At 42.2% G+C, this 25,083-nt stretch overlaps 2 protein-coding genes across 6 annotated transcripts in view; both read left to right on the top strand.

The window, feature by feature from the left end:
- The window catches only part of STRIP2 (striatin interacting protein 2), a 48,691-nt gene extending 41,329 nt beyond the window's left edge, over positions 1 to 7,362 (top strand). For both annotated transcript variants that reach the window (XM_058724314.1, XM_058724313.1), the window contains 3 exons: positions 125 to 229; positions 1,315 to 1,519; positions 4,935 to 7,362. In XM_058724314.1, coding sequence (XP_058580297.1) covers positions 125 to 229; positions 1,315 to 1,519; positions 4,935 to 5,185 — 561 coding nt within the window. In that variant the 3' untranslated portion in view covers positions 5,186 to 7,362. The remainder of the gene's footprint in view (positions 1 to 124; positions 230 to 1,314; positions 1,520 to 4,934) is intronic.
- A 7,627-nt stretch (positions 7,363 to 14,989) lies between these two features.
- Positions 14,990 to 23,512, top strand: SMKR1 (small lysine rich protein 1). 4 transcript variants are annotated; one of them, XM_058724310.1, is made up of 2 exons: positions 14,990 to 15,650; positions 23,010 to 23,119. In XM_058724310.1, the coding sequence occupies exons 1-2, from the start codon at positions 15,313 to 15,315 to the stop codon at positions 23,104 to 23,106; spliced, it is 435 nt and encodes a 144-aa protein (XP_058580293.1). In that variant the 5' UTR covers positions 14,990 to 15,312; the 3' UTR covers positions 23,107 to 23,119. The 4 variants fall into 4 exon arrangements, 3 of the variants coding, with proteins under 3 accessions (XP_058580293.1, XP_058580294.1, XP_058580295.1); XM_058724311.1 differs by lacking the exon at positions 14,990 to 15,650 and adding an exon at positions 15,683 to 16,053 and having other exon boundaries at positions 23,014 to 23,512; XM_058724312.1 differs by lacking the exon at positions 14,990 to 15,650 and adding an exon at positions 15,690 to 16,053 and having other exon boundaries at positions 23,010 to 23,512.
- Positions 23,513 to 25,083: the final 1,571 nt, after the last annotated feature.

Raw genomic sequence — 25,083 nt, 5'->3', positions numbered from 1 at the left:
ATGATGAGGAGGTAGCATTTCATAAGGAAAGCCTCACCTAAACTGACCAACTGTGACTTCCAGGTTTCTGTGGGAATGAAAGCCTTGTAGGTGTTGACATAATGGGGGGTCTGCCTTATTACAGGAAGCTGGAGACAACAACCAGTTCTGCTGGAGGAACCTCTTTTCCTGCATCAACCTTCTGAGGCTGCTCAATAAACTGACCAAATGGAAGCATTCCAGAACCATGGTGAGTGGGGCTTCAGATCATGGAGGTGTCTATCTGACTGAATTTTTTAAATTGTAAATATTTATGGACTTCCTGCTTTGTGAAATCTGTAGATAGGCACTAAATGCCACATAAGGTGAACACCTCCTAATTCTGGGCACTTATTCTATATGAGATAATTATTCACCAGTCTATGTCTTTATAAGGAGCTAAATATGGACCCTCCCCCAGAGCAGCTCTGGTTGGAAAGTTAGCATTGTTATTTGGATTATAATCACACATCCCAAATGATTCAAGTCTTAAGATTATTCATTGCAGCATGAATTATGAAAGATTGGAAATGACCTAAAGCTTATTAATACAGGACCAAACTGGTTAAATAATGTTGGTACATCCTTACAATAAAATATTATATAACCATTAAAAAGAATGAGGCAGGAAAAAAGAACGAGACAATTCTATACTGATGTGTAATAATTTTCAAGATATATTGTTAAAAAGCAAGGTATGGAACAATATGACAGGTTATGTAGCTAGCTGTTGTTTTTGTTAATAAAAATAATATATGTATACAAAGAATTATGTATCCAGAAGATTCTTGAGAAATTGTAACAGTGGAAATGGGACGTGTGGCTGACAGAATTATTTTGCTCTTTATATCATGTACTTTGAATATTAGAAACTTTGAATTGTGACATATAAATGGAGTGATTCCTCTATATTCTTAAAGACTAAATGTAAAGAGAACCTGGACCATAGATTCCCAAAAGCTCCCTGGAGTATTGAGGCCAGCAGGCTTGGCTTAATTTGTGAGTTGGGGCGCCTGGGTGGCTCAGATGGCTAAATGTCCGACTTCGGCTCAGGGCATGATCTCGCAGTTCATGGGTTTGAGTCCTACATCAAGGTCTGTGCTGACAGCTCAGAGCCTGGAGCCTGCTTCAGATTCTGTGTCTCCCTCTCTGCTCTTTCCCCACTCATGCTCTGTCTCTCTCTCTCCATCCCAAAAATAAACATTAAAAAAAAAGGATTGTCTGTGAGTTGGAGTTCCAAGAAACTTGAGATCCTTATCTGCCTCTCTTCACTCCCACCCTTCTTTAAATTGGTAGATGCTGGTGGTATTCAAATCAGCTCCAATCTTAAAGCGGGCCCTCAAGGTCAAACAGGCCATGCTGCAACTTTATGTTCTGAAGCTGCTAAAAATACAGACCAAGTACTTGGGGCGCCAGTGGAGAAAAAGCAACATGAAAACCATGTCAGCCATCTACCAGAAAGTACGCCACCGCATGAATGATGACTGGGCTTATGGGAATGGTGAGTATTCTTAGAGCTTTTGACCTCCAGGAGTTGCCCAGAGTTTAAACAAAACTAAACAAATGTGTATCTGTACTCTTTTGGTATGAATTGTTACATATTTTGGATGAGAAAATATGTGATTATAGTCAGGGGCTGATACAACAAACTTTAAGGTACTGCCCCAAATAGCATGTACCCTGGTCCCATATTAACTATAAAAATCCATATTATAGGGGTGTCTGGCTGGGTCAGTCAGTGGAGCATGCAACTAGTGATCTTGGGGTTATGAGTTCAAGCCCCATGTTGGGGGTAGAGTTTACTTTAAAAAATTCCATCTTATGAAACAAGTAAATTAAGAGATAATTACCCCTTTTTAAAACATTCCTTTAAATGACAGGTTTCTCCAAAAGATTTCTAAAATTAAAATAACCTTTTATTATTAAAAAGCAGTTAGAGTGACACCTGGCTGGCTTAGTCGGGAGAGCATGCAACTCTTGATTTCAGAGTTGTAGGTGTGAGCCCCATGTTGGATGTAGAGAGTACTTAAATAAATAAACTTTTTTTAAAAAACAGTTTGACCACACTTGAGATACCACCTCACGCCGGTCAGAGTGGCTAAATGAACAAATCAGGAGACTATAGATGCTGGAGAGGATGTGGAGAAATGGGAACCCTCTTGCACTGTTGGTGGGAATGCAAACTGGTGCAGCCGCTCTGGAAAACAGTGTGGAGGTTCCTCAAAAAATTAAAGCTACCCTATGACCCAGTAATAGCACTGCTAGGAATTTGCCCAAGGGGTACAGGAGTGCTGATGCATAGGGGCACTTGTACCCCAATGTTTATAGCAGTACTTTCAACAATAGCCAAATTATGGAAAGAGCCTAAATGTCCATCAACTGACGAATGGATAAAGACGATGTGGTTTATATATACAATGGAATACTACTTGGCAATGAGAAAGAATGAAATCTAGCCATTTGTAGCAACGTGGATGGAACTGGAGAGTGTGATGCTAAGTGAAATAAGTCAGGCAGAGAAAGACAGATACCATATGTTTTCACTCATGTGGATCCTGAGAAACTCAACAGAAGACCAGGGGGTAGGGGAAGGGGGTTAGAAAAGTTACAGAGAGGGAAGGAGGCAAAACATAAGAGACTGTTAAATACTGAGATCAAACTGAGGGTTGATGGGGAGTAGGGGAGAGGGGAAAGTGGGTGATGGGCATTGAGGGCACCTGTTGGGATGAGCACTGGGTGTTGTATGGAAACCAATTTGACAATAAATTACATACATACATACATAAATAACAAAAAGCAGTTTGAAAGTACAAGCCAGAAAACTTTACTATATCACAATATTTATGCCCTATTTGTACCACCCAAAGATTGACACTGTTAACATCTTATTAGATATTCTTCCAGGTCTTTTTTTTTTTTTTTTTTTACATACACACACACACACACACACACACACACACACACATTTTACTCAAGTGAAAGCAATTTATACATGCTGTTTTATCATCTTTTTTCAGTTAACATTATCTACATCTTTCCATATCAGTATATTTTCATTTTATCCAGTAAGTCCAATTTCAGAATTCTTCCTTTGCCCCAAAATATTATTTAAAGTTATTTTTTCCAAGTTATAATTCAACCCAGGGCCACAAATTCCATCTGGTTGTTCTACCTTTTTATTTGTTAAATTTAGCCGTGTTTTGTTTTCGGGTTTTTTTTCCCATAATGCTGACTAATTGAAGAACTAGGCCAGTTGTCCTGCAGAATATCCACCTTCTGGATTTTTTTCTTGCTTCTTTGTGTCATCATTTACCTTATCTATCTGTCTCTGGTATCATCTGTAAACTGAAAGCTAGGTCTGAAGTTTCAATGCATTCAGTTTAAAGCTTTTAAGCCATAATATATTCTAGGTAACATTGGGAACTGCATATTCTCTCATGTCAGGAGACAGTATAACATCTGGTTTACTATCAAGATATGATAGATTGACTAGAGTTTGGAAGAATTTATTTTGGAGAGCTTTTTCATTCTATTGACATTCGCTGTAGTGGGATTTGACCATTATTTGTCTAACTGTATTTAAGAGTTTTTGGTAAGATGACTATGACTTATATTTGCTGAGATTTGTAACCTGTCTGAATTTTAGAGAATGCTGCAGTAAAGAACCCAGAGAACTAAGGGAAATATATGATTAGTGGATAACAAGCCAGGATACAACTTCTATGAGACATAAAACACAATTAACTATTTAAATTTTTGTAGATTTTTAAAACACGAAAATGTTTTATCCTGCAAATGACGTGTCTGTTGTTGCTGCCATCATGAGCCCAAACCCAATCTGTACTTCCTTTAAAGATAAACCATTAAGGGATGCCTGGCTGGCTCAGTCAGTAGAGTGTGCAACTCTTGATCTTGAGGTTGTGTAAGTTCAAGCCCTACATTGGGTTTAGAGATTACTTAAAAAATAAAATCTTAAAAAAAAGAAAAAAGATAAGCCATTGAATGTGGGACATAAGAGATCTGAAAAAGATGTATCTCTAGCCCTGAAATAAGTGTCTGAGTGGGATAAATAGAGATAGCAGATTATCTGTTTTCTATTTTTATCTTCATGGAAGCTTTCACCTCATAATTTTAACAGAAGCTGGCACATACATTTATCATATGCTGGCAGAAGTCGCAGGGAATCAGTAAAGTCTTCAATAATTGGTCCATTCTGATTCTCCTTGTTGTACCCCTTTCCTGCCTCTTTCCATTCCTTGAGAGCTGGTGATTCCGTTCAAATGGGAAACTCTCATCCCCCTAGGAAAGCTCCGTAAAAGGAACTGAATTGCTATTTTGGAAAATATAATACATATAACTGATAAGAAAGTAAAATAATGAAAAGGAAGTACAGTTAAAAAAAAGTCCACCTCTCTCAGGGGCCTTATTTCCTTCACAGTGGTAATCACTGTTACCAGTTTCTAGACTCTCCTTCCAAAGATAGTCTCTGCATGTACAAGAGTATTTTTTATTTTATTTTATTTTATTTTATTTTAATTTTTTAATGTTTATTTTATTTTTGAGAGAAAGAGACAGAGCATGAGTGGAGGAGGAGCAGAGAGAGAGGGAGACACAGAATCCCAACCAGGCTCCAGGCTCTGAGCTGCCAGTGCAGGGCTCGAACCCACAAACCGTGAGATCATGACCTGAGCCGAAGTTGGATGCTTAACCGACTGAACCACCCAGGCACCCCCCCAAGAGTATTTTTTAAACCAAAGTGGCAGAATGTTATATACTTACTTTGTATAATGCCTGCCCCCCCTAAAAAGGAAATTCTGAGCAGTTTCATTGTTCTTATTCCATAGACCATGCTCTGTGATAAGAGAAGCAGTGTCCTGAGTTGTATACATGTTTTTCTTCCTCTCTTCCCAACGCAGACATCGATGCCAGGCCATGGGACTTCCAAGCAGAAGAATGCACTTTGAGGGCCAACATTGAGGCTTTTAACAGCCGCCGGTATGACAAACCCCAGGACTCCGAATTTTCACCTGTGGATAACTGCTTGCAGAGTGTGCTGGGGCAGAGGTTGGATCTGCCTGAGGATTTCCACTATTCATATGAGCTCTGGCTGGAGAGAGAGGTGTTTTCACAGCCCATCTGTTGGGAGGAGCTGCTCCAGAATCACTGACTGAGCTCTTAAAAAGCATATGATAGATGGGGGTTGGCTCCAATAAATGGTGCTCTGCCTACCCTGCCCATTTGGCCTTTGTTTCCAGCCCTGGGAGTGTTTGTCTAGGGGAGAGCTGGCCTAGCCCAAGGACATCCAGTGTAGTGCAGGGCCATTCTAGGGGCTTTGGGCCTGGAGATAGTGCAAGGGTAGGATCCTGAGTCACAACAAATTGGTCAACCTGCCCTGGGGTGAGTTGGGTGCCCAGGTACCCTTGAAAATCTGCTGGATCAGTGCTGGACAGGCTCTTTTGTGGGACCGCTCCCTGCTTTAGTGTTGCCTAGAACCAGCCTAGCCTTTGCTGGCCCCAAGAATGAGAATAAGTTTATTATGGTATTTGACTCATGATATTCATCGTAGGTAATGGGAGGTGCAAGTCATGAAATAGGGAGAACATTTCCTTCTTGCTCACGCTGGATTCCAAGGACTTATGAGAGGTTTGGCAAAACCAACTTTGAAATTAAGTCTGTATTTTAAATTTAAAATTTTGACACCTCTTTCTAAAATTATTATCTCAAAGATGATTTTAGAGCACCTGCACCTTCTTTGTGGAGGACGATGATTTACTATTACCTAAGTACTGCATGTTATAGTAAGGCATATTGTGTAAAGTGTTTTTTCTCTACTCCCAAAGAGATCTATGCTGAATCTGGAAATTATCTTTTTGTGTATTCCTGTATAGTGCATGGAGTGCTCTGCCACAGCCAATATGAAATAGGCCTCCTCTTAGGATGTATCATGTTTTTCTGAAACTACTTCAGTCTTCAAATGATGGAGTACACTGTAGAAAATTATCCTTTTCATCCAATTCACTTTTTAAATGACAAGTAACTACAGGAGGTTTTATTTATTGAGATGGCATGTCCATTTGTGCTCGTGATCGATTTATTTTTTAATTGAATAGAATAGCAAGAGCATCACAGCTTACCATTTTTCATCTCCTATGTTGATTAATGATTTTTTTCCCTTTTTACTGCTAGTGGTTCCAAAGTGTCATGTGGAGATTTAGCAATACTGTTTCTATCTAAAAGTATTGCACATTTCTTTGAAAATATAGGGGTTGATGTACCAACCTCTTTAAACTTCTTTTACAGCAAAATCACATACTTCTCAACAGAAACAAGGTTTTTAGAAAAGCTCCTGATTCAATCAGGATCATTTTATTTCTCTTCTGTCCCCACAGTTATGTTATCTATATTTTCACGCTTTTTATTTTAAATGCCCTCCCTACTGATACAGACACTACTGAATCTTTTTTATGATAGCACCAGGCCACTTAAATTGCACCGGAGGTCTAGTAAAAATATGATTATTTACTCTGTCAACCACAGTCTCATTTGGAAGTCATGATACAGTTACCAATGATATCCAAAGGAACTAAACCAGAATTCTAACCAAAACTTGGATTTCGCCTCTTTGTGCTGTAGGGTAGCAGCTTTCTGTTTTTATGGAAAGGTCATGAAGAATGTTTAAGTAATGGATGACACTTCTTAAAACAATTTGTAAAGTTTACCTAAATAGGACAGCTGTCCTTACTGCAATCAAAATAATTTACTGAGCATATCATATATGAACCTTATTAATCTATTTTAGTGTGGTTCAACTGAAAAGACAATTTTCAAGGAAAGAGCAGTCATCAATCTATTTCTCTTAAAGCCATATAGTATTTAATTTGTGTCAAGAACAAATAAGTTGCCCTTTTAAAAATATGCACATGAATGCTTTCTGAGGCATATAAGTATGCTAAGCTTTAACATTTCATACTTTTTTTTACAAATCTTCTCTAAGGGAAGATTAATTCTCAGTGCAGATGGAGAAACTGAGACACCAAGAAAAGTGATTAGTTTCCAATCACAACATTTTTTTCGCTGACTTGCTGGGATAGCATTCAGGGTATTGATAGCCAGCCCCATATGTTAAACTGATTTGAATCTTCTAATCTGAGAACCCTTGTGTGTGGTTAGGAATAAATTCAGATTAACTAGCCTCTAATGGTGATTACTGTTACTACTTAGAAGAACATTATTTGAGTGATTTATAGAGGATTTTTATTTGTGAGTATTTCAGTAAAGTTGTGTTAATTGTTGTTAACATTGTTTATCTACTAAAGCACTTTAATAAAAAGAAATTGAACTGGAGTTAAAAATTGGTCTTTAATTCTTCAAGACAAAAGAACCTTAAATGGATATATGAAAGGAATAATACATAAAGAGGATGAACATATAAAATCTTGTGTAGTATTCCTTGGGGGTAGACTAATACAAACAACTGCAAAATCTCAGTGACTTATGACAGACCCTTATTTCTTGTTCCTGGGTCTAGGGATCAGCTGCAGCTCTGCTAGACTCTTCTCATCCTGGCAGGAAGCTGGCATGGAATAGCTCCTACCTGGGAGTACTATTCTCATGCTAAAGGGCAGGAGCAAGCACCAAACCATACTATGCAAGGACCTGGAGGGTGCCTAAAGCTTGTGCTTGGATGTGGCATAAGTCAAGTTGCTCACATTCCACTGGCAAAAAACAATTCACATGGACAAGCCTAACATTGGGCCAGAGAAGTATATTCTACCTACAAGAAGGCAGTTGCGACCAGACATATGGGTAGATAGTCACAGCAGCTTCTCAGTGGGCTCTTGAGATCGGTGGTAGGGCTTTCTTAGAGGTTCTTGAGAATTTCAACAGCGTTCCAGTGAGCATTTGAAACCACCCATTTCAGTGCTTTATGCTGATATTTTCAGTTGTGACTTTCTTAACGTTTTGTGTCCGTAGTTCCCCCCCGTTCTTCCACCTACCAATAATCTTTGTTATATAAAGACAGTTCTCTAGGGGCGCCTGGGTGGCGCAGTCGGTTAAGCGTCCGACTTCAGCCAGGTCACGTTCTCGCGGTCCGTGAGTTCGAGCCCCGCGTCAGGCTCTGGGCTGATGGCTTGGAGCCTGTTTCCGATTCTGTGTCTCCCTCTCTCTCTGCCCCTCCCCCGTTCATGCTCTGTCTCTCTCTGTCCCAAAAATAAAATAAAAAATGTTGAAAAAAAATTAAAAAAAAAATAAATAAAGACAGTTCTCTAAATGAGTGTTTTGATGGTTTCTGTTTCTCCCACATGTAGTTGTGGTGAGTTTAAATTCCTCGAGGCCTTAAGATGACCCACATTTACGATAAAACTAGCTGAGACTAAAAATGCAGCTATGGTTCTGGAACAAAAATGACGTTCATACAACAGTCAGACTCATGACCTTGATCTCATCAATCCTATTAATTTTTTAAAATTTATTTTGAGAGAGGGAGAGCGCGTGCACAAGCGCACAAGTCGGGGAGGGGCAGAGAGAGCCTGGCTCTACACTGTCAGTGTGGAACGCAGTGCATGGCTTGAACCCATGAACCATGAGATCATGACCTGAGCTGAACCAAGAGTTGAACGCTTAACAGCTGGCCCACCCAGGTGCCCCTCAATGCTATTATTGATGAGATAAGTAACCACCTTAACATTCAGGCCAGGTCAAGTATGAATTTTGCAACACTTTGGCGCTCTGAGAAGCTAGGTGCTAAGTGTGTTTAGGGTGATTTGCAGAGGCAAAGAAAGTCCTGTCACTGTTCCAGAAACACTGGGCATGGCCAATTAATATCTGCTCTACCTTTAATTCCAAGCCAAACTTTTCTGTAATGGTATGATAAAATGTTTTGTGTAATAAAAATGTTTTGCAAAATATTATAGAATTTATAAACAACTTGTATGAAAATTCCAGTAGGTTTTAGAGCAGCTACTACTCTTCTTACATGTATTTAATACTAATACATATTTTATAATGCATATTTCATATGATGCTTTTTAACATGAGAGACCTCAAAAATACATTTTAGAGTAAAAATGTCTACAGCATGATTTTATTATCTGTACATAAAGGAAATTTTTTGTCTGCCTTTGGACCTCTTGTTTTCCCATTTTCTGTCAACCAAAAAAAAAAAAAAAAAAAAAAAAAAAGAATATAGTAATAGTGAAGAAAATTAACTCCCTAATCTCACCACTCAACGATGAGCTATTTATATGGTGGCAGTATGCAAATACTTTTGGAAATGTTGGCATGGGGAAGTCCTAACTGGTGATTTTGGGAAAACATAGGAGTTACCTTATTTTACTTGTTTTTTCCAACTAATGAGTTTTCAGTAGGCTTGTATTCCTTCAGAAGTCCTGGTGTGGAATGTTGATAGAAGGTAAGTCCTGAGTACCTTATATCTCCAGACACCTTTTCCAAGTGAATGCATTTTCTAAATGTTTGACTATTCTAATGTTATCCTTAAAATGTTAAGCCTTGGGGCGCCTGGGTGGCGCAGTCGGTTAAGCGTCCGACTTCAGCCAGGTCACGATCTCGCGGTCCGTGAGTTCGAGCCCCGCGTCAGGCTCTGGGCTGATGGCTCGGAGCTTGGAGCCTGTTTCCAATTCTGTGTGTCTCCCTCTCTCTCTGCCCCTTCCCCGTTCATGCTCTGTCTCTCTCTGTCCCAAAAATAAATAAAAACCGTTGAAAAAAAAAATTTAAAAAAAAAAAAAATGTTAAGCCTCAATATTTGGAAAATTTTCTATGGAAATGTATTCTTTTTTTTTTTCAATGTTTATTTATTTTTGAGATAGAGACAGTGAGAGCAGAGGAGGGGCAGAGAGAGAGGGAAACACAGAATTCGAAGCAGGTTCCATGCTCTGAACTGTCAGCACAGAGCCCGTTGCAGGACTCGAACTCACGCACCATGAGATAACCTGAGCTGAAGTCAGATGCTTAACCGATTGAGCCACCCAAGCGCCCCTGGAAATGTATTCTTAAGTTGAAAGGGATCAGAGATCATCTAGGACAATGTCCATCAAATGCAAGAATTTTGATTAGTATCCCCTATGCATTTCACATTTATCTAGTCTCTTAATATTTTCACAAACAGGAATCTCACTACGTCATGGTTTCAGTAGTAATAACTGAAATGTCTACAACAGAATTAACTACCTCAATACAATCAACTTATGGTATTACATGAGCCAGAAGAAACATGAATACATCTGTGGAATCCAAACTAACACTAGCTATTAATTGTACTTTTCTTCTCCCGTGTGTTAGTTTCCTAGGGCTGCTGTAACAAGTTTCCAGGGCGTGAAACACGAAATTGATTCTCTGACAGTTCCGTGTGCCAGAAGTCTGAAATCAGGGGGTCAGCCGGACTCCCTCCCTCCAAAGGCTCTTATTGTTTCCTTGCCTCTTCTAGTCTCTGACAGCTCCAGGCATTCCCTGGCCTGTGGCATGTCACTCCAGTTTCTGCCTCCATGGTCACATTGCTTCTTCCTTCTCAAAAGTCCCTCTGCCTCTCTCCTCCAAGGATACCTCTGACTAAATTTAAGGCCCGTCAGGATAATCCAAGATAAGCTTCCTTTCTCAACATCCTTCATTACATCTTTGCCATATAAGGTAATATTCACTCTTTTACTATAAGGTAGTATTCACAGAGGTTTCAAGGATAAGGACACAGACATATCTTTTGGGAGGCCACCATTCAACCTCCTATACCCACTAACACTCATGAGACACGTAGCAGCAAAATTGATTAGTTTACTCTTCCTTTTCTATCATTATTAGAGGTGTAAGGCAAGACCTGAAGAAAATTATTTTTATTTGAAAAATGCTTACAGCTATTGATGTAGTCAAAGAAGATTGAAGTATAGAAAGTTGCAAGCTTAGGTAGAGGATAGGACATGAGGAAGCAGGTGTAAAATTGAAGAATACGTTTAGGTATTTATTGGTGTTTTTGTTAAGAAGATACATGTAAAAGGGTCAAGTAATTTTTCAGAGTACACAATGAAAAAATATAACATCCCACCCCAGATCCCTACCTCATTTCCCAGAAGTAATCAGTATATTATTTTTCAATTTTTGATCCTTTCAGAAAAGTCCCGTGATAATACCCGTCTCTTCCCCACAACAGTTTTAATCCTCTAGATCATGGGAGCACAACATACTCTGTTCTGTACTTGCTTCTCTCATATTTATTCCAGAGACCTATATTTCCCTATGAATATTGTCTTACTGTAACTTCAATATATCTAATAATGAAATCATTCTTCCCTAACACTGCTTTTTAAAGTATGTTTCAGCTAAGAAGAAAGGGTAAATGTATGTGTGTGTGCACACACACATGCATCCATATTTGTGTGTGGTGGGGGGGGATGAGGTTAAGGGAAATTTACTCAGTTCTCATAGCAATAGCTCAAAGCAACTTGAAATATAATTTCTGACCAGCAGTTCCTCTGGCCATTCAGACTCCCAGATCCTATAAATGTAATGAGATTGTGCCTGAGTGGGCTATGGGGAGGTTTTCAGGCTGTTTGCTCCTTTAGTAATTAGCCAGATTTAAATTTCAAAAAGCAAGTATTTAAAATTTTTACTTGTACATGTTTTACAGGAAATAACCAAAGTCTTTCTGAGGAACTACAAGAGTACAAAAGTCATCCCATCTCTGCTCAAACACCTTTGGTGACAGTGACTTCCTTACTAAATATGACAATACCATCTGTCCCCTTGCCTCCAAAAGGAAACATTAGTTTGAACATTCTGTAACTTTTTGTTCAAATGCTTAATGGAGTTGGCAGGACAAAGATCCTCCATGTGGACGCCTGTGAAAATATGTCTTCACGGTAAGATGTGAGATATTTTACCCAGAAAGGCCATACGGCATAATGGCTCAGACTGAGGGTGCTGAACCTGACTTGGTGAGATATTATATACAGGCTCTGCATCCAGTAACTGAGTGAAGAGTGACAAGTTATTTCATCTCTCTCTGCCTCAGATTCCCCATCTGTAAAATAGGGATAATACTACTGCCTATCCTCTAGAATTGTAAGGATTAAATAAGTCAGTGCGCATATAGTGCTTAGAATAATGCTTGCTAAGGGTGCCTAGGTGGCTCAGTTGATTGTCTTGATTTTGGCTCAGGTCAGGATCCCAGGGTTGTGAGATAGAGCCCCGTGTCGGGCTCCTCATTCCCCTCCCTATCAAAGAATCCCTCAGTAAGAATAATTAATAGCCTTTTAATCCTCTAGATCAGGGATCAGCAAACTATAGCCCATTGGCCAAATCTGGCCCACTAACAGATTTTATTCAGCCCATGAGCTAAGAATGGTTTTTACATTCTTAAATCGTTGGGGGAAAAAAAATCCATAGGAGAAAAATATTTTATGACACATGAAAATTCTATGAAATTCGAATTTCAGTTTCCATAATAGTTTTATTGGAATACAGCCATGCTCATTCGTTTACATGTTGTCTATAAATGCTTCCATTCTACATCAGCAGAGTAGTTGCAAAAGAGGACAGAAGGCCTGTAAAGCCTAAAATAGTTACTGAGTTTGCTGACCCCTGCTCTAGATAATTTTGTCTCCTGAATCCGCTCCAGCTGGTCTTTACTGTACCCCAAGGTTCTCACTGCTGGGACCCTAGCGGCTGACCAGAGGAAATTACCTACAAAGAATTTTTTTTTTTCCTGTAACTTCCTCTTCAATATTATGGCTATAAAGGATGAAGTGAATGCAGTGCTATACTGTTGAACTTAATGAGATAAAAAGAAAGGAGGAAGAGAGGGAGGGACTAGAGTAGAAAGTAGGAAATGGGAATTTTTAAATGCAACTTCTAAGAAAGATAATGATAGAATATTCTAAGTTTGGGTGTTCTAAGAATGCATGCTTCAATTCTGGTAATGTTATTTTTTTTTAAAAGAACAGCACAGTTTGTATTACTATTTATAAAGAAGACATAAGGATATATATTCATAAACAGATAAAATGAGGTAGTGCTATTCTTTTAAGTTTTTTTTTTTTTTAATAATGTCTAGACCCAATAAGGGTCTCGAACTCACGACCCCAAGAGTCACGTGTTCTTCTGCCTGAGCAAGCCAGATACCTCAGTAATGCTATTGTAATGTGAATTTGAATGGTGATCTTAATTTAACTCATCTTCCAATTTACACAGGAAGATTTGTTCAGTTCTTACAGAAGAAACACATCTATCTTAAGTCCTAATCATTAAATGATTCTTAAGTGGACTGGTATTTAAGAAAAATGCATATGTTGTCAATGACTTTTTTTATTCTAAGAGCAGCCTGCACTGTGTTATATAACAAAGTCTTTCAGCCACACACCTCAGCAGCCCTCCTCCCCTCCCTGCAGGTCAGTGCTAAGCCTTTCTCTGGTGCAAAAGCTGAACACCCATTTGGTCAATGGGAAATGGTGCTGCCATTGAAGTCGTTCTGATTGTCACTAGACCATTCATTTTATGTCCTGCCTGTCCACTGGCATGCTTTTTTATTTTTCAGCTTTATTAGGGTATAATTGACAAAACTGCAATATATTTAAAGTGTACAACGTGATGATTTGACACACATTGTGAAAGGGTTACCACAACTGAGTTAACACATTCATCACCTCGCTTTTTGTGTGTGTGAGAACACTCAAGTTCCACTCTGAGCAATTTCCAATTATACAATATAGTATTATTGGCTGTAGTCACCATATTATACACTAGACCTCATTCATCTTACAACTGAAAGTTTGTACCTTTTTACCAGCCTCTCCCCATTCCATTTTCCCTAACCTGGGAATAAATTTATGTCCTTTAGAGCAAGGCTTACTGGAGATACTTTGAATTCACAAAGCTTTTTCACATTCATTCCATCATACCGCCTTCACAGCAACCCAAAGCAAGAAAGTGAAGCTCGGAGAGTTGCTCAAAATTGCAGAACTAATAAGTAGTGAGGCCAAGTTTTGAACCCACATCTTTTGGCCTCAAGCCCGGGGTGCCCTCCTGAATGATTTTAGTGTTTAATGTACCAGCTGGACGGACGGACATTGCTGGCTTTTTTTTTTTTTTTCAACGTTTTTTATTTATTTTTGGGACAGAGAGAGACAGAGCATGAACGGGGGAGCGGCAGAGAGAGAGGGAGACACAGAATCGGAAACAGGCTCCAGGCTCCGAGCCATCAGCCCAGAGCCGGACGCGGGGCTCGAACTCACGGACCGCGAGATCGTGACCTGGCTGAAGTCGGACGCTTAACCGACTGCGCCACCCAGGCGCCCCTGTGGCTTTGACTCTGCTTGTGGGAACTTGGATAAGTTACTCTCTCTGACTTCATGCAAACTGGAGAACATAACAGAAACTATCACACTAGTTGTAGTGAAGTAATGATGCTATAATGTGTGCAAAGTGCTCAGCACTGGACATCAGTGCTCCTTCACTGCTATTATTTGCAATACGAAATGATGAAGGTCCTTTAAGGTCTAGTTTAGAATGATAAAAATGTGAAAGGGAGGATCCATAAAAGAAATTTACAAAGGATGCTGAGGCCTTGGACTCCTCACTGGAGACAGGAGTTAGTGATGACAAAGGGCGAGAGACTGGGAGAGTAGTGTTGCCACTGACAATGGAAATGGAGAGGCTGACAGAGGGAGAGATGCCCTAAATCCAGGGAATAGTGTGGCCTGAAGACTGGAGCTCAGATGGAGGCCATTCTTTCAGACGGTGGCTGTGTCATTCCAAGGCAGGTAGTCACTGACATTATCAGGTGAGCCATCAGGTGAGGAGACACTGAGGAACAGCAGAGAACTAAGGACTGGACTTTGAAATCTGCCAACACTTGGAGTGCAGCAAGAGGCAGATAGACATGAGATGACTGAGGTCTGGATGAGCAAGGAGCATGACGCACATGTCAGAAGCAAGTGGGGAGACTTACCAGGAGTAGGGGAAGTGGGGAGCAACAATTAACTTAGGCTCAGACGTCAATGAGAACAAGTCGCCCCGGTTGATAGAATGAAGGGGATAATACTTCCTACCGAATCATGACAATTTTTCCATTAGTGTCTCTCACTTCTGCTGCAGCTTACAAAAAAATGAGTCTAAGAAAGGTTGCTCGCTGTGGAGAACACAGACGTATATCGGGATGAACTCACAAGTTTGGCAGTGGAACTGCACCTACTGTAGCCTTCTTGACTCCCATTTGGGGCCTAATAACCTTTTTTTTCAGGCCTCTTCTCTCTTGGAACCTGTACCAGGCTCTATTTGAACATTCCCCCCATGTTATTCTCACTTCAACCCTCCAAAGGCTTTATCTCATTTTCCAAAACAGGTCATGGATTCTTCGAGGACTTCTCCAAGGCCAAGCTCAAACAGAAGAATCGGCCCACCCCAAGGCCAGAACCACACCCGCCCCGCGTCCCTGCCCTGCCGGGTCAGGCCCCCCAGCGCGAGGCAGGGCTTCCGGGCACTAGCAGCCGTCGTCAACGTCGCTCGAGGCGAAGTGGCCCAGCCAGCCGCGCGCTCCCCGGAAAGCTGGCGCCCACTCCCGCCTGCGCGCTAGGACTGCCGGGTGAGGCCCCAAGACTGGGCGCCAGGCCCCGGTGTCCTGGCAACAGGTAAACATTGAGCGCCCCGCCCCACGCGGCGCGCCGCGCCGGGTGTTCGTGCGCGCGGCCAGCAGGCGCCCGTGAGCCCGGTGCTCCCAGCCCGCGGGGCGTGCTCGCCGTGAGTCGCGCGGTCAGCGGCCTCCGTGCGGTGGGTGTCCAGGCTCCGCGTGGCGGCAGCTGGGTGGCTGGCTGCCCCCTGACCCCGCTGGGCTCCCCTGAACGTCTGGGGCTCCTGAGAAGCGTGGCAAGGCCCCGGACCCGCGGAGGTTCGCTGTGGAGTGCGGAGACAGCCCGGTGTGCGGCAGCGATGGGAGCGGGGGTGCCGCCTCCAAGTGATGCGGAGAACCGGGCTCTCTATTTCAGGATTGGGAACCCATGCCACACTCACCTGCTCAACTGAGGAATTACCATGGTAATACACGTCTTATTTAAGTATAAGAGATACCGAGGCTCTCGCCAGATTAGTTTAATACCGTTCTGCCTCATCGAGGCACGCTTTAGCAAGATTTGTTACCCGCGCCACGAGATTGGCGCCTTCGTCTCCTGTCGTTGTGGGTGGTGTCCAACCTAGTGATCTGAACACTTGGGGTATAAGGATGATGGGAAAGACGGGTTCCCCAGGTGGTCTGCGCGCGTCACAGGGGACAGCCAAGCAGAATCAGCCTGAGCCCTCTTTTTGTGAGGTTTCGTTCTTTGGTTCTGTTGAGCCACTTTCGTAATCATATGTGTGGGCAATAAAGAGAGGCTGGTGCAGTGCTGTGAAACCCCAGGGTGCCAGTACGTGGCAACAGCGACTGGCCCATGCCCTTACCTCCTGCTGCCGCTGCCTTCTGGGGTCCCTTGCGGGATTCTTCTCTTCGGATTAAGAAGTAGAGAATGAGCCCTGGTGCGATCCAGACTGCCGGCTCTAAGGAGTGAGTCTCTCTTCCAACCCTAGTTTGAGGAAAGACTTTGGAGGAAACCTTTAGCAGAGGAAATGCTTGCATTTTATGCCTGGGAAGGCTTGCAACATCCTTAAACTTCTATCTCCCCTCCAAGTCGTTGGCTCACAGAGCTCCATCTTAAGCCAAACCACTCTGAAATGTTAAACCTTATTTCCCACTTGCTACTGGATCTCTCCACCAGAGAGCATTTCCCAACTGTGTTCAAAATCCAGCTCCTTTTTAACCGCTACCTTCTCTGCATTTTCCAATGGCATATTCATTCTCCTGGCCTCAAACTCCTAAACATTACCGTTCATCAGCCCTCATCCAGTCATTTCGACCTGCTTCCCACCCTCTCTGCCACTGGCCAAGTCCTGCCCTCCTTACCACCTACCTGGATTCCAGCAGCAGTTCACTACCTCTGTCCCAGGGCTCTCCATCTCTTTTGGATGCCAGGTTGATGGTCCCAGAATGGCTGTGACCTTGTAACCCCCACACTACGTCCTCAGGAATTTCTACTGTCTGCTCAACTAAGTACTGCTCAGAGTTCGGGGTAAAAAGGCCTCAACCTCTTGAGCTCTATTTCCCATATTCTTTGCTTTAACCAAAACAAAAAACACATTCCACACTAGACCCACATTCTTTTCGAAGCCTCCTGCCCCATCTCAAGCTACAGATCTACTTTTCTCCAAGATGGGCCCTCCTGCTGCCGTATTGCCCCCTAAGTATCTATGACCCTCTATGCCTCACAGAGCTTCACCTATTTCACCTTGGAAAGCCTCAGTCCTCACCCCCATTTGACTGTAGTATAGAAAGGTGTTTGGTAAATCTGTGTTCCTTCTACTTCATTGCACGTAAAAGCACTAAATAGATGTCTTTTTTAAAATTAATTTCTTTAAAAAAAATTTTTTTAATGTTTATTTATTTTTGAGAGACAGAGAGAGACAAAGCATGAGCGGGAAAGTGTCAGAGAGAAAGGGAGACACAGAAAGCAGGCTCCAGGCTCTGAGCCACCAGCACAGAGCCCGACGCGGGGTGCGAACTCACAAACCGTGAGATCATGACCTGAGCCGAAGTCGGACGCTCAACCGACTGAGCCACCCAGGCGCCCCTAAATAGATGTCTTTTGATTTAAACTGTGTCATCCCCCGGGTTACTTCGCATGGTTGGTATTGTCATTTTCTTTCAGAGCCCAGGGAACTGAAGCAAAAACGGTTCAATAAAGCCATTTAAGCTAATGGATTTCCATTGCTCCTCAGATAAAGGTCAAACACTGTAGCTTCAAAGGCCTGCAGGCCAGAGTTGCACACTGCCTACCTCTCCAGCCTAAATTCCTCTCACTTGGCGCCCCCCATCATGGTTGCTTATAGGCCAGCCACACTGACCTTTTTTGTGAGGTCCCTTCAGTTTGGCATGTGCCCTCCAACCTCAAAGTCTTTGCACAGGCTGTTTGGGAAGTCCCTGCCCCTCAGCCCACAGGCGGCTCTTCAGGAACCCTTCATGTCCCAGATTGGGTCACACCCTGCCCATCCTGTGTCATCGGAATGCCAGATAACCTGGCCTCTCCTTCACGGGAGAGGGAGTGAACGTATTTGTAATTTCTCCCTCACTGGAGAGTAAGCCTCATGAAGACAGGAGCCCAGAACTGCAGGTCCTGGTGTTCAGTAGATATTTGTTAAATATTTGTCGAATGAACGAAGGAGCCCCTCTTAAAATTCAGAAAAGCAGCTATCTACGTTTGCTTTCTAAATCCTAGGACTGTATTACATCTGAGTTGCAATTTATTCACTCGGCAAGTATCTGTTCGTCCCAGACATTGGTCTAGGCCCTGGGAATTCAAGTGGTGACCTCATAGACAAACCTCTGGTTAGGAGACAAACAATAAATAAACAAAATAGCCCTATGACATAGTGGAGTGTGCTTGGGGTAGGGAGCTAGAAAGTGACAGTGCTGAGGGGGAGGCTGGGAACCACCTGTATCCCCTCCCTGCTTGCCTTGGACAGTCCCAGTTTATGTTTGTTGAAGTTTCTTGGTTTGGGCAAGAAATTATATGGTCACCCTAGTTATAGATAGAATATAGGTACAGTATCTGAGAGGTTTTTCTAGAGAGGTGATATCTGAGCAGAGCCCCACACGAAGAGAAGTAACAGGGCGGGATCAGGGGGATCAGGGAGGAGCGGGGCAGGTTAGGGAACTAGAAGGAGGGCCAGTGTGGCTGGAGCCAGATGGTCTTCGTTAAGCAGTTTGGAGAGTTTCAAGTCACGAGTTATGTGTTCTGCGACTGGGAACAACCAAGGGCCATGGAGTTGTATTAAGCCAACCCAACCAGCTGAGAAACTGAAAGTTTTCACTCGCTTACAATAATTTCTTAACAGATTTACTAAGGTATAAATGATGCACAGTGAATTGCACATATTTTAACGGACAATTTGATCAGTTTGGCATCTGTTGCTCCCATTGAGCCATCACCACAATCAAGATGACAAGCATGTTGATCACCCCCGAAAGTCTCCTTGTGCTCCTCTGTAATCAGCCCTTTACTCATTAAAAAAAAAAAAAAAAGAAAAGAAAAAGTTTATTTATTTATTTTGAGAGAGAAAGCGAGAGAGGGGCAGAGAGAGAGGGAGAGAGAGAGAATCCCAAGCACTGACAGTGCAGAGCCCTATGGTGGGCTCAATCCCACGACCATGAGATTATGACCTGAGCCAAAATCAAGACTCGGATGCTCAACTGATTGAGCCACCCAGACGCCCCCAATTTTTAAAAAAAAATTTTCATGTTTATTTATTTTTGAGAGAGAGAGAGAGCATGAGCAGGGGAGGGGCAGAGAGAGAGGGAGACACAGAATCCAAAGCAGGTTCCAGCCTCTGAGCTGTCAGCACAGAGCCTGGTGCGGGGCTTGAACTCACAAACCATGAGATCGTGACCTTGAGCTGAGGTCGGACACTTAACCAACTGAGCCACGCAGGCACCCACCAAGATTTTATTTTTTAAGTAATACCTATACCCAACGTGGGGCTTGAACCCACAACTCTGAGGTCAAGAGTCAAACACTCCACCGACTGAGCCAATCAATTCCTTTTAAATTCACTCATGTTGTAGCATGCGTCTATAGTTAATCCTTTTTATTGCTGGGTGGTATTCCAGTGTATGGTTATACCCAGTTTGTTTATCCATTCACTCACTAATGGACTTCTGAGCTGTGTTCAGTTTTTAGCTATCACAGATAAAGTTACTATGTACATTCCATGTACAAGTCTTAGAATGGATACGCACTTTGATTTCTTTTGGTAAATACTTCGCAGTGGAATGCCTGGATCCATTCCATCCATCCGTGGCTGGATGAGCGTGGCTGGATGAGCGTGTACTGATATCTCATTGGGGTGTTAATTGCATTTCCCTAGTGACTTAGTGTTGAGTACCTTTTCGTGTGTTTATCAGCCGTTTGTATATCTTCTTTGGGGAAGTGTCTGTTCAGATCTGTTGGCCATGTTTTGGGGCTGTTTATTTGTGTTTTTTTTTTTACTGTGTTTCGCAAGTCCTTTATTCTGGATGTAAGGGCTTGATCAGATACATGATTTGCAAATATTTTCTCCCAGTCTGTGGCTTAGCTTTTCATTTTCTTAATATCTTTTGAAGAACACAAGTTTTTAATTTTGATGGTGACTCTATCAATTTGTTCTTCTATGGATCGTGCTTTGGTGTCATATCCAGGAAATTTTTGCCTAACCAAAGGTCGTAAAGGTTTTCCCCTGTATTTTCTTCTAGGACATTTTGCTTTTTGGTTTTAAGTGTATGAGCCATTTTGAGTTAATTTTTGTATATGGTAAAAACATTGGATTAAGGTTTTTTTTTTTTTTTTTTTTTTTTGCAAATGGATATTCATTGTTCCAGCCCCACTTGTTGAAAAAATTATTGTTGTGGGATCATTGAGCACAACGGTCAAGAAAGAATTCTTGAGACATTTTAGGTGCAACTTAGTAAGTTTATTTAAGTAGCATGGGACAGGACCCTTAGGCAGGAAGAGCTGCACTTTTCCTGAATGAAGTTGGTGGTTATATGCTTAGTGCTCAAACGGGAGGGTATGTGCAGAGAGTATTAGGTCATAAATGTTTTCTTCAAATTCTACGTGTAAAACTACTTTCGCAAGATTTCTCTTGTGTGCATTATTCAGCTTGATATTAACTCTTGGTGAGATTCCTAGGCAGTCATGAGACCCTTTAAAAATGTAGCAACCATTAAAAAAAAAAAAAAAAGAATAGAGCAACCAGTGTGTATTTGATCCTTATCAGAACTATGCAGGCTATAGGTCAGCCTTCTGGGCTAAAGAACATTTTTCTGCATCTGTCTCTCATCAATTGTCCTTGTCCTATTGAATTGCTTTCGCACTTTTGTTGAAAACTAGTTGTTCATATATGTGTGGACCTATTTTTGGTCTCTTTTTTATTTTCCATTGATCTATGTGTCTATCTTGACACTAATCCCATACTGTCTGGATACTGTAGCTTTATAGTAATTCTTGAAACAAGGTAGAATTAGTCCTTCAGCTTTGTTTTTTCAAAGTCCTTTGCGTTTCCATATGAATTTTAGAGTCAGTTAGCCAATTTCTACAGAGAGATGAGAACTTTGAATAAACATATCAAACCTTTGTGCGAGTTTTAGTCATCAAACCACTTTAGAGATTAAAACACATTTTTTGTCAGTTATTCCAGGTAAGTCGTATGGTTGACATGCAAAAAAGTGTAAAATCATAAAGAAAGCCAAGACTCAGAATTTTTAGGAGCTTATAGCAACGTGCATCCTACACCCCCAGGGGATGTTTTACCAGGAGGTACTGTTATCATATGGGTTTTCATATTGTTGTTGTTGTTGTTGTTTTTTAATTTGGATTTCCACCTGAAAGTCAGGCCACTGTCTTGCAAGATACTTCTTTATTCCTGGGTTTTCTATCTAGGAGTGTATTCCATTTCACTTAACAAAAATGTATTTTAGTGTTTTTTAACACATTGCCTGTGTTCCTCCTTGTTTAGCCTGGGACATTTTTAGAGTGAGATGCTATCAACATAACATCTATTTTATACAAACATTTAGCCCTTGCGGATGTTCTTGATAACTTACACTCTCCCTTCCCTTGCCTAGAAGAGTCACTTTCTAAATAATACACTTCCTTCTGTTCTTGTATGTATGGGTGGGTCATAGGACATGAGGAGTCAACTCAGCTTTGTGTGGCTGTAGCAAAACTTCAGACAGTTTATTCCCAGATTAGGATGGGATCCATTCCTCTCCCCAAAAGACACCGGCCTGGCAGTGTAGTCATGGCAAGAGCACAGGTGCTGGGCTGCTGGACACTGGTTTGCAGTGTGGCCTTGTTGAGCCTCCACTTTTCCATTTTGAAGACATAAATAATCTCTCTCTCCGTCAAAATACAGCTCAGGGGGTTAGTGGTGATAAAGTGATGGAAACAATCACTTATTGTTTCCTTGAAGTCAAACACTGCGTTAAGCGCCTTACATTCATGTCTCCGCCCTCACGACTACTTAATGAGGTGGGGACTACAACATAAGAAATGCCAAGCAAAATGTGTGTTTGCGTCCCGATTAGCTAATACTTTTAATTACATTTTTATCACGAAAGATTGTATGCATACACAAAAATAGAATAGTAAAATGATTCCCCACATATCCATTTCTCGGACTCAAAAATTGTCAGGATTTTGCCACATTGGCTTCATCTGGCCTTCTGTGGGGTGGGGTGCAAGGGGGAGCTGCAGTATTTTTATTTTAAAAAAGTTGTTTTTTAATGTTTATTTATTTTTGAGAGAGAGAGAGAGAGCGAGCAAGCAGGGGAAGGGCAGAGAGAGAGGGAGACAGAATCCAAGCAGGCTGTGTACTGTCAGCACAGAGCCTGACACAGGGCTCGAACCCAGAAACCATGAGATCATGACCTGAGCCGAAACCAAGAACTGGATGCTTAACTAACTGAGCCACCTGGGCGCCCCCGGAGCTGCAGTATTTTAAAGCACATCTGAGGCCTTCTTTCATTTCATTTCCACAGATTTTAGTGTGCATCACTGAAATGTGTAAACATTTTCTTCCATGACCCAATAGAAGCCATTATCACACCTAACAGAATTAATAATTCCTTGAGATTACCAAATTTCCCTGATTGCCTAAAAATGTCTTTTTAGAATTTGTTCAAATCAATGCAGACAAGGGCCACCTGTTTGTTACATTGGGTTGGGTCTCTCTTTAATCCGGGTGCTTCACTTGTTGAATTCGATTGCATGTGACTTCTCCCACTCCCAGCAAAAGTCTTTATTATTGTTACGGTTTTTTCCTTTCATGAGTCCTCCCCACCCCCCTTTCAGTTCAATAAGAAATGTTGAAAATTATGTCAAGGTTATAAAAACTAATTTACGCCCTGTGAATATACTTGTCTTTGAAAGCCAGGTAAAGGGAAACAAGGAAAAGGCCCGGACAAATCTCGCGGGAAGAAACAGAAGAAACCGGAAGTGGACATTCTCAGCCCAGCTGCCATGCTGAACCTCTACTACATCGCCCACAACGTTGCCGACTGCCTGCACCTGCGAGGCTTCCGTTGGCCCGGTGCTCCCAAGTCAAAGGGGAAAAACAAGACTTAATGGCGTTCCACAGAGAGCAGAACTCGGGGAAGAGAAATCGGGAAAATACAACTACTGCAAGCAAAATAGACTTTACCGAAGACAACTTGAGACGCAAGCTAAGTGTGCTTTTTCTATGGTAGTTAACGATAAAGAAGTGCATTTTACTTCCCAGCTAAATGCAGCTACAGTAAGCCAATTTGGTTTTTCAGAAGAAGTTAAGGGGGAAAAAAGTCTGAGTAGTTCCTACTCAGGAATTGCGTGGTGGAATTGATAGGATTTTTCAAATTGTAATTCTGGGTCAGAATTAAACCTGTTCTCAAAAGGCAGTTCTGGCTCGCATGAATTGTTTTTGTTTGCCAAACAGGGTTTGTTATTTAGAAAAGGCGTGGCAAAAAGCAGAGGATTTGCTTATGAACATCCCTCTCGTGGGCACTCTTTCCCCATCTTTTTCAGGAAAAATAATAAATACTTCGTTTCCATAATTTTCTTCTCAGCCATCTGACTCTTGGCTGATTTTAATTAGCCAGGGACACCGGTGGAGACTAAGATTGTCACCCCCCTGCTCTGACTTTGCTAGGACATGTAAACAAATGACTCAAAGGAGCGTGTTCCAGGGTGGGGAGACTGAGCAAATCTCTCCCTTCTTTCTGTTTCACTGGACTCTTCACCAGGGTTTCCTCCACACTTACATCTTCTTTCCACTTTCTGCAGGCTTTCTTTTAAACTTGGCTGACCCTAAGTATGGAATTGGTGCTAGAAACTTGCCATGGGCATTTTGCTGATATTCCACGACCTCCCCAGGCTGTGCTGAGACGCTTAAGAGATAAAACTACGGTTCTTTCTCTTCAGTCCAAAAGACCCCAAAGCCCCAAATCTGCAACTTGGAAGGAAAGGCATTTTTAAGTATAAACACCATCCCCACATCACTTAGCATTCCTTCCCTGCTTCTGCTCTGTCTTCCTGGCAGGTCGTGTCACTTCCCCCCACGCTGACACCTGCACTGTGGTCTCCAGTCACAGCTGTGAGCCCGAAGCCGATTCCTCTAAGGCAGCACCTGTCCAGGGATGATCTAGTTCATCTGAATTGCTTATAATGGTTCCACAGGTTGCCTTGTGAGGATCTCAAAGACTCATAAAGTTTGCTAAGGAAGGCTGCAACCTAGGACTCAGGATTTCATAAATATCAGAGAAAAAGGCAAATCACGTGAAACCTTGCACTAGACAAGTTGGGTGTGTTTATTGGAAATGGCACTGGTCTAGCTGCCCCGTATGTGCCGACTCTGTGTGGGACCTTGGCTAGTTGTCAGAGGGGCCCTTGCTTGCTCGGGCGAAGGTTGGTGCTGCTGTTCACCTGAAGGGGTGCCTCTCAGTCCTCTGTTGACAGGCTTTGGAAAGGGAACACCTTCCCACTCTCCTAGACACTGCTGGGATGGATCCAAGTGGTTTATGTTTGTGATCACACTAACCCCGTTTCAGTCCTTCTCAAACTTGAGCGTGTGCATCATGGTCACCTGGAGGACATGTCCGAGTCCAGACCCCTGGGCCTTGCTCCGCGGAAGGGTGGGTTCGGGAATTTGCATTCCCTCTAACCTCCCCCCCCTCCCACCCGGTAGTGCTGCTGCCGGACCACAGCCTTGGAGAAGCACTGCTCTAGTTAAGGCTGCCTAACCAGGTGCTAAAAGGCTAGTTGCGTCTTTAAGCTGGTAGGATGTCTAAAGCCCTGCTCTGCCTCGCTTGGTTCAGGAGCTCGTATCTGAGCAGTGTATGTTTATTGGAAGGCCAGGGAGGTGGCACTTGCAGAGCTTTTTTCTGATCTTGTCCCCAGCATAGATGACCTCATTTAGGGGACTACAAAGACATGCCAGGTAGCAGACATTGAAAGGCTAAGGAGATCATCT

Source organism: Neofelis nebulosa, chromosome 4, assembly GCF_028018385.1.
Source record: "Neofelis nebulosa isolate mNeoNeb1 chromosome 4, mNeoNeb1.pri, whole genome shotgun sequence".
In the NCBI taxonomy this organism is placed as follows: Eukaryota; Metazoa; Chordata; class Mammalia; order Carnivora; family Felidae; genus Neofelis; species Neofelis nebulosa.
Note: the sequence above shows the minus strand (reverse complement) of the source record. Positions and strands in the feature narration are given on the sequence as shown.

Coding starts and splice junctions, on each gene's coding strand:
- SMKR1 (XM_058724310.1), top strand. CDS start 15,313: ATGTTATTCTCACTTCAACCCTCCAAAGGCTTTATCTCATTTTCCAAA. Junction 15,651..23,009: donor CCCCGGTGTCCTGGCAACAG/GTAAACATTGAG, acceptor TGTCTTTGAAAG/CCAGGTAAAGGGAAACAAGG.